Below are 13279 nucleotides of genomic sequence, written 5' to 3'. Positions count from 1 at the left end.
ATCAGTGCAGCAATTAGCCCCGGGTGCTTGCTTATGAAGGACCCATCACAAATGTTTCATGTGCCAAATAGCTTTTCAGAAAAATGACATGGAAAAGAAGTTCCGGGCCTGTTTCAAGGATCTAACCATTTCTTTGTTTTCTCATGTGTGATTCAAGATGAGAGAAGAAAGAGAGAAAGAAAGAACTGCAGATGGGAGTGGAAACGGCTTGTGAATCAAAAAGAAGATGGGGGGGGAAGAAGGAAAATCACAGATGACTCCCCAAACCTCATGACAACAATCAGGATTCTCCCACTTTAGATGTTTTACAGAACAGCTAATGAGTTGTCAACAATTACTTTATTGAGCGTTTCAAGGTGCATAGCATTGTACAGAGCTTGAAAATGTCAAATTGACTTTTGTCACATTCTGTTAAGGTTCCCGCAATGTCCATGGTTTTGTGGTTTTTCCTCCTTTTAGCCTACGCTGCTGGCACCTCTGTTACAAGCTTACCATGATGCTGCACATGGATTAACTGCACTATGTTCTCCCCCCTAGAGGTCTGAACTCCTCAAGGATGGTGTCCATGTGCTGTTGATTTCTGCAACCTTGATGTTCAAATACACATGTGATGGGTGAATGACGGAATGAACGACCAGTGTTTTCCTCTAGTTCCTTCTCCCAACCCCTTTATCTTCACTGAGGGGCAAGCGCTGATGCTGAATGAGAAGCAAACCCTTACAAGGCACAATGGAAAAGAGGAACGTCCAAAGGCGTGGCTGACCCACAGACTAGAAAATCAGCTCCATAATCAGGAAGAGTTGGCTGACCTCCCCAAGAGCCCGAAAACGTAGCAGAGCCATAGAAAAAATCTTCAAGCTAGCGCTGGGGTTGAGATGGGGTTTATCAACCCCAGCTCCCACCGCAAAGCCCAAAGTAGCTCACTGGGAACAAGACAACAAGAACACCTGCTAGAGCCAGTGAACCAGAGGCAGAGCCAATACCAGCGGTCCTGAGCAGTGGGTCTCAGCCACCTAACCTCAGGGCTATTTTTTGCTTTATTACCCCTTTCTAGATTTAAAAACAAAAACAAAACCAAACAAAAGGCCACACCATAATAAATAAATAAGACACTAAGCAACTAGAACGGAAAAGGAAGACATTGCAAGTGGTTCTCAAGATGCAGTTTGGATACCCAGCCCATGATACCAAGGGGCTCAAGCTGCCACGGATGCCCTCTTTGGGCCTTTCAGTGCGCAATTAAGTACTCGGTGGGAATATCAATTCCATGGGAGCATGATGTTGTGCATGGGTGGCTAAATGTTACATCATACAGGCCAAATCCAATTGATTCATCAGCACCTAGTCTGTTTGGCGAACGATGGAGAAAACTCTGCTGTGGTCCAGGGAAGCAACTGGACCGCACACCTGACATCCCAGGTGCGATGGGATGGGTTCAGAAGACCCTGGCTTCTTATTAGCTTAACACGTAGATCTTTGAGCTCTGTCTTGTCAGCCAGAGATTTAACATAAGTCAAGATAATCCAAACTTGACTAAGGATGTCCTCAGATCTACAGCACCTACTCAGAGCAGAGGTCTGACCTTTGCACTCCCATTTTTATACCCAGGACAACTGTACTATAGTTTCCAAGGGGCAAATGATCTTAATCTTTGCATTCAGAATTTGTTATGCCACGACTGGCATAAAATGCTTATCATTACCTAAAAGGAAAAAAAATGCAGCAGAATTCAACTTTAGATAAACACCAAAATCAACATTCCAGGTCCTTGGGAGCCATGGAAAGCTAAGGGATATAGGAGATTCTATATCCTAAGAAAGCTTATTTCAATAGGGAAGCACGTCTGCACCTCGCCAAGTCAGCCAAGTTGGGGAGAAAGAGAAGCACATGATAACAAACTGGCCAGGAATATTTATGTCAGTTTTGCTTAAGTCTCAGAGAGTAATCAGAGGAACAAGATGCCTTTCTCCTTTTCTCAAAAACCCTTTGGTTTAAAGTTGTCCTCCTTCTAGTTCTTCCCTCTCCTATAACTTTTTAATGATCAAAATGACCAGCAGCATATCATAGGTGGTCCTCTGTGTCAGAGAGAATAACTGAAGGTTACAGCTGGGAAGTTCACCCACATTTTAGCAGACAACCTACACACAATCCCACCCTGAACATTTCTCTTGGGTCAAGTCTAAACTGTACCATCTCCCTTGGCAAAAAATGTGCAGATACCCCCACCAAAGGCCAAACTATGATAATTGACAGTGAACAGAAATCCACTGTATAGATAAAATATTCCAGCTTTCTCTTCCAGCTTTTTTTAAAAAAAAAAAAAAAATCAAATTCACTGTGACTGGGCACTCAGTTTTTCAAGTTCTATAACTCCCCAGGATTGTCAGAAGTAATCTTAAAGCCAATCCGCTTGCAGACATTAAAAAGGACCTGAAATATGCCACCCATGGTGCCAAAAGCGGTGTCAAAGAGCAGAGAGATGATGCCACCAAGGCCCACTGCAATGTCCCTGCACACGATTGGAACCGCGCCCACGGTGTAGACAGGGAAGGTGGCTACGTCCACAAGGACTCGGACGGGGAGGCCCAGAACTCGGCAGACAACCTTCAGCAGGCAACAGAGGATCCGGAGAATGGCCCTGGTGATCCTGACCATGACTTTGAGCACCTTCCAGGGAATGCTGGCCAGCTCCTCCCCAATGGCCAAGAAGTAAGAGATGGTGGCTGAACCCAGGCGATAAAGGCAGCTTTCCAGACCATAGGTCACCTGCTTGGTGACATACCACACGAAATACACAGTGTACTTCAGGATTCCTATGGCAAGGCAATAAATTAATTGGCAAAGTTTGATGAATGGGGTAGTGATGAAGCCCAAGAGTTTCCCCAAAAGGCTGCTCTTTTCCCCAGAAGTTTCTGGAGGCAGCAGAGCGGATCTCGTGCTCCTTGTGCTAGAAGGGGTTCTGGAGGCTCCCTCAGTGTGCGCCCTCCGCTCCTCGTCCTGGACTTGGTTAACCATTTCCAGGATCTTCTTCATTTTCTCTGTGTCTTGTTCCATTTCCCCACAGTTGTCCTGGAACAGCTGAGGGTTGAATGGAAGCAATTTCTCGAGCTCTTTCACCATCACATCTTCTATGACCTCCCCGTCCCGGGTGTGCTTGACAAAGCCCATGGCCCAGCCTCCTCCAGGGACAGCGCAACAGGCAGCCAGCCAAACAAACTCAGGGATGGTCACTTTGTCTTTGACCTTGAGGTCGGAGGGCACGGCCCCTGTGAGGATATAGAGCTCTTCCCCATTGCCACACTGTGGGCTCAGGGCCAGGTCCATCAGGCTGTTGAGAGTCAGATACCACTGTTTCTGGAAGGATGGGGTCATCGGAGCGGCATTGGTGAGAGTGAACGTGGCCGTGTGGGGGTCACTGCTGAGGGAGAATGGGTAGAGCTGTCCTGTCTGGTAATCAGAGCCCAGGTAATCAGCGTTCAAGGCTTGCTTGCTTCCCAGGTTGTTCACAGAGCTGGTGGCATCTGCCTCATCAGTCACCTCCTCAAGGCTGCTGCTGGGGTCATCGATCTGAAAGACGAGAACAAGAGTGAGATGCATCTCAGTTCACTGCGGACAGGGCGTCCTTGGATCATTCTGCCAAGACCCTAGAGAAGACTCTGTTGCACAAGCACTTTTGAGGCATAGATTTGGAAGTGCACACACTGTTTGTTCTAATAGTCCACAGTCCTGGTGTCTGAAAGCATCTTTTAAATAGGCTGGTTCCTATTTTTTCCCCCTTTTGGGGCTGCCCCTGTGGCCCATGGAAGCTCCTGGGCTTGGAGTAGAATCAGAGCTGCAGGCCTCAGCCACAGCCACAGCAACACTGGATCCAAGCCACATTTGCAACCTACACCCCAGCTGGCAGCCATGGCCAGATCCTTAACCCACCAAGCAAGACCAGGGATCAAACCTGCATCCTCACCGACACTAGGTCAGGTTTGTAACTCACTGAGGCACACGGGAACCTGGCTGTTTGCCATTTCACTGTCTTTGTACACCCCTCCTGCCCTACAGAAATGCCCCACAACATGCTCACACAAACACACCATCGGACATCGGTTTTCAGTCTGCTGTGGTTCTACAAATTTCACAGCCCTTTGGGGGAATATTTTCCCATGAGATTCAAATTGATCGTACACATGAGAACAAGGGGAAAAGTAGATCTCAGCAGGCCCATAAAAGTCAGGACTGCAATTCAGATCATGCGCCATCAAGGTGGCTGCAATTAAATGAACACATTCTTAAGGGATTTTACATGCTTTGGGATATACGAAAAAACAATCAACCCTAATCAGAGCATTTAAATCAAATGGGAGGAAATGTATAGATCATTGCCAGTTATTAGATACGTACCAGGCCAGGCTTAAACCTGACCAACTGCTCTTCAAAATTAATCTCATAATTTGCTATTATTAACAAGGTAAAATTGTTAATTTTTTATAAAAATTATACATTGTTAATTTTTTATAATTGTTATTTTTATAATTATACAATTGTATAATTTTTTGTCTGGACCAATCTAGCTATGTGCTATATAACAATAATCATCAATACATATGTTGATCTCTCTCTATATATGCCTATATATGTGTGTGTGTGTGTATATGTATATATCCCTCTTGGTTCTGCTTTTTTTTCCCCCAGCAGTATAATATATACTTTCACTTTATCATTCTGAAAGGATGAAAGGAAAGAGCTCAGGACTGACCCCAAATTCGGTTTTTAGCCCCCAAACTAGACTGTAAATTCCTTGACACCAAGGACTCTATATATAGGATCCAGTCAAGGACTGACACATACTAGAATCTCAACACATTCTTGTTAAACTGAGATGGTTATCACTGCACTATTTATAGTAGCAAGTCGAACCAACCTACATTTCCTGAAATTGGGAATGGTTAAGCAAACGGTGTTATATCCATCAAAGAGATATCTTAAAGCCATTGAAAAGCATTCGTAATGAAGGGGAAATACGTGCTGTAATGTTGAAAGGAAAAAGGCAGACTAAAAAATTAAATGATAATTTGTTTTTAAGTGTAAAAATAGGCAGGAAAAAACTTTGGAAGGAAATACATGAAAATGTCCACAATAGTTGTCCGCCTCCTGGGGATGCAAGGGAAACTTTTTTTTCTAATTTCTTATTTCTCTCCCTGTACCTTTCCTACCCACATCAACCCACAAAGTATGTGCATGTTTCTTTCAAAAGGAAAAAACAAAAACAAAAAGGAAAGTAATTAAGATAAGGAAATTCCTACTACCCTATTCTCTGGAGTTGGTGCCACTCACTAAATTTGTTGTTGAACCCAAGTTCAACTGTGTGCATTTGAGCTGCGTGCATTTCTCCAGCTCTGCGATGGCACGTGTAGGCAGGCTCACGCAGGGATGTGTAGGGATGGCGAGGGCAATGGAGGAGCAAGCTGGTATGAAGGCAGGCTCTTTACTGAAGCCTAATGGAGTAATACAGAGCCTCACCCTTCAAGGCTGCTCCAACCCTTAAGCCTTGTCTTAAAAGGGAACCTAGATGTTCCTCATTCCCACCGTATCCCCATAGGACATCGATAAAAAGTTCATTCATTTTATAAAACTGCCGCTGCTGCTCTCCTGTAACTGAAAGAAATACCCCCGTGGAAATATTAGCCTCATTCTTGAATCATGAGATCAAGTTACAGCATAGCCAAGATTGTGTAGGCTTGGGTGGAAGGTCAGGAATTTTTTTTTTTTTTTTTTTGTCTTTTTGCTATTTCTTGGGCTGCTCCCGCGGCATATGGAGGTTCCCAGGCTCGGGGTCCAATCGGAGCTGTAGCCACCGGCCTACGCCAGAGCCACAGCAACTGGGGATCCGAGCCGCGTCTGCAACCTACACCACAGCTCATGGCAACGCCGGATCGTCAACCCACTGAGCAAGGGCAGGGACCAAACCCGCAACCTCATGGTTCCTAGTCGGATTTGTTAACCACTGCGCCACGACGGGAACTCCAGGTCAGGAATTTAAAGAGGTGTGTTTCTCCATCTCTACTAGGGCCTTGGGTCTGCTTTTATTTTAGCCTGGTGTAGCTTCTTTTTTGTGTTTTTTAGGGCTGCACCCACAGCATATGGAGGCTAGGGGTTGATTCAGAGCTGCAGCTGCCAGCCTGCTCCACAGCCACAGCCACACCAGATCCAAGCCTTGTCTGTGACCTACACCACAGCTCAGGACAACGCCAGATCCTTAACCCACTGAGCAAGGCCAGGGAACGAACCCACAATCTCATGGTTCCTAGTCGCATTCATTAACCACTGCGCCACGACGGGAACTCCACAATGGGAATTTCTAGTGTAGCTTCTTTATCCCATCTAGAGGAAGCCTGGAACTGCTTTGTTGTTTTGTTTTGTTTTGTTTTAATTGGTAGCTGTGTGACAGAGTGTAAGGCAACATAGTGGTTCATCTTCAGCCCAAGGGCCACCCTGGAAAGAATCAAAGCCTACAGGGACAGAAGTCCAGCTGGAGCACAAGCAGAGAAGAGAGATTCTTAGATGAAGAAGGGGAGGGAACAAAAGAGAGCCAGGCAGGAGAAGAAGAGGGAAGAGATAAAAGATAGGGGAAAGAAAAAAAAAAGAGAGAGTGAGAGGGATTGCGTGTGTGTGTGTGTGTGTGTGTGCGCGCGTTTGTGTAAGAGAAAATACAATATCCTGCTCTTAGGCAGAAACCAGGACTGTGGGTTGATTTACTCCCAAAGGTCAGGCAAGCATGGTCTCCCAAAAGCCAAGGTCAGAGGAGACCTAGCTGGTTGCTTCTGTACCCTCTTAGGCCACTTGAGTTCAAGGGGCCCCAGATGTCTGCCATAGCCGTGCACCTGGCCACCAGGTGAGGCCTTTCCTGCCCACAGTTCACAGGCATATGGGAAATGGGCCAGGATGAACCGAGGCAGTTAGGAAGGCCAGGGTCAATTCTGCAATGGGCCCTGTTCACCTCCCTGCCCAGGGCCTCCCCCGCAGAGCACAAGTTAAACTGTACCCTCTGGATGGACCAGCAGAAGGGAGCGCGTGTTCCCTCACTTTGCTTTCTCTGGAATCCCATGTCTATGGTCACTAGATTCTTAGGAACCCCAAATCTGGCCCTACAGTTTGGTGACAAAGTAGAATAGAGTATCTGAAATCAAGACAAAAATGCCTGAACAGGAGGTGATAGATATGACAGGAGGTCAAGAACTCACATTTAAAAAAAAAAAAAAAAAAAAAAAAAAAACTATCAATGAAATGCTTTCAATATAACATTACAGAGAAGGTGTTTTTACCTGATTTTATAGGTAGGGAAACTGAAACAGAGAAAAGTGAACTAACTTTTCTCTTCCTTTTTTTCTTTTTTATGGGAAAAGTTCCCAGTCTAGGGGTCAAATCAGAGCTGCAGCTGAGGCCTCCACCACAGCCACAGCCATGCCACTGGATGTGAGCTGCCTCTTCGACCTATGCCACAGCTTGTAGCAATGCTGGATCCTTAACCTATGGAGGCCAGGGATCGAACTTGCATCCTCAGAGAGACAACACGGGGGCCTTCACCTGCTGAGCCACAACAGGAACTCCTGAATATCTTTTCCATAGTCGTTCAATCATTAGCTGCACAGGATTTGAACTGAGGTCAGTCTTTTGATTCCTAAGGTATGTTCTTCACCACTAAGCCATATGTTCCTCCATCTGAATGGACACCGCTCTACCAGCTTTCTCTACCAAAGCGTAGAAAACCCCACTCGAGTCTCGTTTTTCTCTCTATGTCACGGAATAAATGAAGTTGCGTAAGGATGCAAGGAGAGAAGTCGATGCCTGAGTCTTCTGGGGCTGCAGTCCCCAGACTGTGGAGACTGGAAAGGAGACGATAAAAGGACATAGGGACAGGGTGGCCCCCGTGCTTCCTGTCTGTCTTTGCCCAGGGCACACGGACACTGAGCCTCTAGCATCAGTCTAAGAAACGTGGCAGCACGGGCAGTAGGCAACGGGCCACAGGAGTTTCAGAGTCCCACCACCCTTAGAAACCAGTCGGCTGGCTTCCTATTAGCACCTCACTTGGCGACTCACTTTTTCTTCTCTACACCAGCAGGTGTAACAGAGAACAGGCAGAGCAAAACTCCATGGAGAAAACGGTGTCAGGTGTTCTAGGCTTGGCTTGTCTGGTCATCATATTAGTTCAATACACTAGTGTATATACATTCGTGCGAGTGCACCCAGTCAAAATGAAAACACAAAGGAAGTAACAGAGACATTTTCCAAGGTTTATCTAATCCAGTCTTAAGTCTCTGATAAAAATAGCAGAGACTGTTTAATAAGATCATATGCTGAATGACTCCTCTATTCTCTCCTTTGAAGATCCAATTACATCAAAGCCTCTCAATCCTTTTTGTAACTTTTTTTTTTCCTATTTCATATCTCAGTAACTATACTGCATTCCAGGGGAGTTCCGCAGGTCTATCTTCCAATTTACTAAATCTGTGTTTAGCTATGTTTAGTTTCCTATGTATTTTGTTGAGGTGTTTTGCTTTTTTGTTTTTCATTTCAATGACTCTTTTTTTCTTTTCTAGCATTTCTATTTGGTTCTATTTAAAATTCTATTTTTTTTCCTCTTACGGAATTCTTTTTTATCTTTCAATAGTCTAGACATTCTTCAAGTTCTTTAAGATCTATTTTTATTTGGTTTTTCAGTTTGTTTTCTTGCTCCTACTGGTTGACTTTAAGATGGTGGGTATGCCTAAGGGCTTTGTAATTTTCACTTGTGAGCTTGTCTTCATAAGAGATCCATGATGTTTTGTTGGGGAAAAAAAATGAAAACAAAACAAATCTAATAGGATTGCTTTTGCAGTTGCCTCTGCTGGTACCCAAAAGAGTTCAATGATTCTGAACTAGTTTCTGATCATTCAGGGTTTCTACATGGAAAAAGCAATGCACATTTGGATCCACACAAAGGAAAGACGATGGCTTTAAGCTTATTTCTGGAAGGTGACTATTTCCACTAATGACATGGTGTGGGCAGCTACTTCCTATAACAACTTGAAGGTCGTTTTCCTGTCTGGTTCAGCAGTGCTGCAGCAATTTGCCAGCCCTCTGCTTTACCTGGTGTGCCTAGTTCCAGATCCATGTCGTGAACAGGTTATGTGACCTTGATTCCTGTCCCAGGCAGGTTAGAGCCCTAGCCCCGAGCTTCCATGTGGTTTCCCACACAGGGAACCACTTTAGCTCTTGGTCCCTTAAACATTTCTGACACCTGAAAAGTGTTCTTACATTTTTGCTGAAATATGAATTTAACTTAAATATATACATAGTTTTCATTTTTATTTAATTATTTTCTTTTTATGGCTGCACCTGTGGCATATGGAAGTTCCCGGTCCAGGGGTCAGATCGGACCTACAACTGGAGCCTATATTGCAGCCACAGCCACGCAGGATCTGAGCCGCATCTGCAGCCTATGCTGGAGCTTGTGGCAATACTGGATCCTTAATCCACTGAGCGAGGCCAGGGATTGAACCTGCATCCTCAAAGAGAACACATTGGGCCTTAACCCACGGAGCCACAAATGGGAACACTTGTACCTAATTTTTTTTAAATCCAATATCTCTATATGTTTGTACTGGGAGGAGAGGAATTCCACATCTGCCCGGGACTTTGTTTCCCTGCTGTCTAAGGTTTAAAAAGTTTCTTCTAACTCATTATAGATTATGTTTCTTTTCATAACTCATTATAGATTTACTGATTTTGCTTAAATCTCATTTTTTCTACTTAGAGCAACTCCTGGATTAATTGTCTGGAATAAGGAGAAACAGCATCATTCAACACTTTACTGATGTGCCAAGAACTTTACAAGCTGAAGTCTTTCACTCAGAATAGGCTAGAGGGCCTCCCAGCTCTTTCTTAAATCACATCAGCCAGTTTACAAACAATCCAATTCTGTATGGTTTTTGTTTATTTTGACCAATTCCTTTGTTATCTATTACACAAAGATAATAATTATTATTATCTGTAATTCTCGTGTCTGTGCATGTAGGCATTCTGTCTTACTGAAATTTATTTCCATTGACTCTGTACTTTGAAACTGGGAGTCACTAAAAAATGTATAGTATGTTACATTATCATATCATCTACAAAACATATTAAATCTTAGGACCTTATAACAGTCTGCTAACTGATCTCCACTGAGAGGTGTGTCCATTATGATTCCTACATCCTATCTTAACACTAGTTTTTTAACCTATGAAAAAAACTTTTTTTGGGGGGTGGGGCATACCCGCAGCGTATGGAAGTTCCCACGCTAGGAGCTGAATCAGAGCTGCAGCTACTGGCCTACACCACAGCCATAGCAACAACGCAGGATCCAAGCCCCCTCAGTGACCTACACTGCAGCTTGTGGCAACGCCGCATCCTTAACCCACTGAATGAGGCCAGGGATTGAACCTGCATCCTCAGAGATAGTGGTTGGATTCTTAACCGGCTGAGCCACAATGGGAACTCCCAAAACTTTCTTTTGATCTCAAGATAACTCGTGTTCTAATATCATTTGTGCAAGAATCATCTAAAATCTAAATAAAATTGGAATAACAGCTCCCCATCATCATCATGCTTACTTAATTCTACAAAACCACCATCCTGTCTTGGAAAGCTCTTGCTTTCAGAAAGAAGGGCAAAGTGTGTGTGTAACTGAAATACCTGACTTGTGTATGGAAAACTGTACTAAAAATGAGATGATTTGATTTAAAAGTGTGATATATCCTTTGATACGCTGTCACATAAAGGGCAGGTGTATTTTTCCATGCTCTCTGTAGCCACAGTTTAATGATCTGGCTCTGGCAATAACAGTAAATTACCAACAACACTGCTCCCTAAAGACAAAAACACACCTATGATGTAAGAGGGAATTGCAATTTCTGGGTTACACGTGCCCTTTTGCAAGCACCAGTGATCTTTCTCTTGGGTTTCCCGGCAGAAGGGCGGGATGAAGGGGCAGGTACAAAGCTCTGTGTTATCTGCCTTCTGGCTGACCTGATCCCCCTGGGCTGCCGATGTAATCTGATACAGTTCCTGGGTTTAGCGGAAAACAATTTTTTTTTTTTTTTTTTTTTTTTTTTTTGCTAATCACAACATGTTCAGGAGGTTTTAGAAGGAGGAGCTCTCCCCCTCCACCAATATCCAGCCCCTTAAATAATCTTACAATAAATTTCTTTTCAAATTTAGTACAAGAAAAAAAAATTGCTTCTCTCAACAAGTTGGTCTGTTTTCTTATACCAGACAGCAAAAGCTTCTTAAACCCATGGGATTTCCTTTTTGCTCTGGAATTAAATGAAAGGAGACTTTCAATGTTCCTGCTAATACGCATGAAAGAAAAAGAGACTAGTAGAAAATTGAGAAGGAGGGCTGGAGCGGAAATAGGCACCCATCCAACAATACGCATTAAGCATATTTATGTGCGATCACTAGTGGAGCAGAAAGCATCAGGCCTGGTAATAATAACAATAATAACAACCATCAACATTGATCGAGTATATATGCCAGGCACTATTCTAAGAATTTTGCAGGTACTAAATCAGGAAGTGGCTACACTAAATATTCACTCATTTAAACTCACAAAACCTAGGTGCTGTCATGATCTTGTTTTGACAAGTGGAGAAACAGAGGCATGTGAAGATCAAGCAGCTCACGTGTCAACTCAGAAGTCCAGCCCCACAGGTGCTGTTCTTAATCACTGCTTCAGAAGCCTCAAAATAGGTCTTCATGGGAGTTCCCTTGTGGCATAGTGGGTTAAGAACCTGATGCTATCACAGCGGCCCAAGCCGTTGCATGGGTTCAGTCCCTAGCCTGGGCACTTCCACATACTGTGGATGCAAACAAACAAACATTCAAACAAACAAAAATAGAAATAGGCCTTCACATTAAGAAACTTGTCATCTATTTAGGAAAATAAGATACAGATACATACAAAGTTAAATCGGAAACCCAGAGAAAACAAGAGTGTAAGGCAGATACAGTTAAGTGCCAAACAATGTGATAAAGAAAAAGAGCAATCAGATTTTAGAGGAAGGAAAGGTACAATGAACCTGTCAGAGAGGACCTCTTACATTTTGGAGAAAACAAATATGACTGAGGTTAGGAGGCTGTGCAAGATTTTGATACATTCAGAGAAATAGAAAGATAGTAAGGCCGACAAGACATCTATACAAAGGCTTGGGGGCAGAGACCGCAGCCTGTGAAAATGGGATTCTGAGTGAGGAAAAGGGAAAGGTTTAATTGGAAGGGACAGCAAGGGTAAAGGACTTGATCTACGGTAACTAAGCACAGAATAATTATAACTCTAACGCATCGAGTGCTCACGATGGACCAGGCACCGTGGTAAAGGCTTTACATAAAGTCTCTTTTTTAAAAAATCCTAACAGGGTCCCTATTTCTTCCTTTATAGAAAGTGTAACTGAGGCTCAATTGTTGAGTCAGGTACTGATGTCACACTACCAGAGGAGGGAGCGGTCCCACACCCACGTGGCCTGACTTCGGCAACCATAACACACTTCTGCTCCCTTCTGCTTTTCTGGTGCTTTCAATGCTATGCTTCCAAGTGTGGACTTGGCCTGTACACAGGGGACATTTCCTGATGGCTTTGGAGGCCAGAGCATCATTAGGGACCTGTAATTCCAGGGAGAGAAATACCTGCCCGCACTGGCCAGAAAAGCCTGGACCACGAGGCAGCTGAGAGAATAGAAAGAGAAGGACAGCTACAGGTGGAGGGCTCGGGGCAGCCCTGCCGCTGATGGGCAGCTGACACCAGGGCAGACAGTGCTGAGGAGCGTGGGACATGAGGGGACGGTCCTGTGGGGGGGGGGGGGGGGCGCTGACTGCTAAAGACCTAGTGGGGAAGGGTCTGCCCTTCACTGCAGTGAGAGAATTTCAACATGTCGAAGAATGCTCTGAGCTCCACAGCAACCTGCACACCCCGTCTCCTCCAATCTGCAGAGACAAGAGCGGCTCCAGAGAGAACAGACCGACCTCTGGTTCTGCTCCAGGATCTGCCCATGGAAACAGTGGTGACACTGCGATGATTCACCCTGGGAAGGGTGGCGTTTCCTTCCCCCAGAATCTTCGGCTGAAGCTAGATAAGCACTTGCTGGGGATGATTCAGAGAAGATCCAGTGATTGGGGAGAGACGTAGCGAGCGCCCAACGAACTCTGCAGGGACAGAGGAGCTACTGCCTTTGGGCTGTGTTTTATTTTTCAACACAATTTCTATCATCAGGAT

The 13279-nt window shown here is 44.5% G+C and overlaps 1 protein-coding gene across 1 annotated transcript in view; it reads right to left on the bottom strand.

The window, feature by feature from the left end:
- The window catches only part of ENDOD1 (endonuclease domain containing 1), a 29240-nt gene continuing 16264 nt past the window's right edge, over positions 304 to 13279 (bottom strand). The window contains exon 2 of the mRNA XM_005667250.3: positions 304 to 3567. Coding sequence (XP_005667307.1) covers positions 2365 to 3567 — 1203 coding nt within the window. The 3' untranslated portion in view covers positions 304 to 2364. The remainder of the gene's footprint in view (positions 3568 to 13279) is intronic.

This window comes from Sus scrofa, chromosome 9, assembly GCF_000003025.6.
Source record: "Sus scrofa isolate TJ Tabasco breed Duroc chromosome 9, Sscrofa11.1, whole genome shotgun sequence".
Lineage (NCBI taxonomy): Eukaryota > Metazoa > Chordata > Mammalia > Artiodactyla > Suidae > Sus > Sus scrofa.
This window is presented reverse-complemented; position numbering and strand designations above follow the sequence as displayed.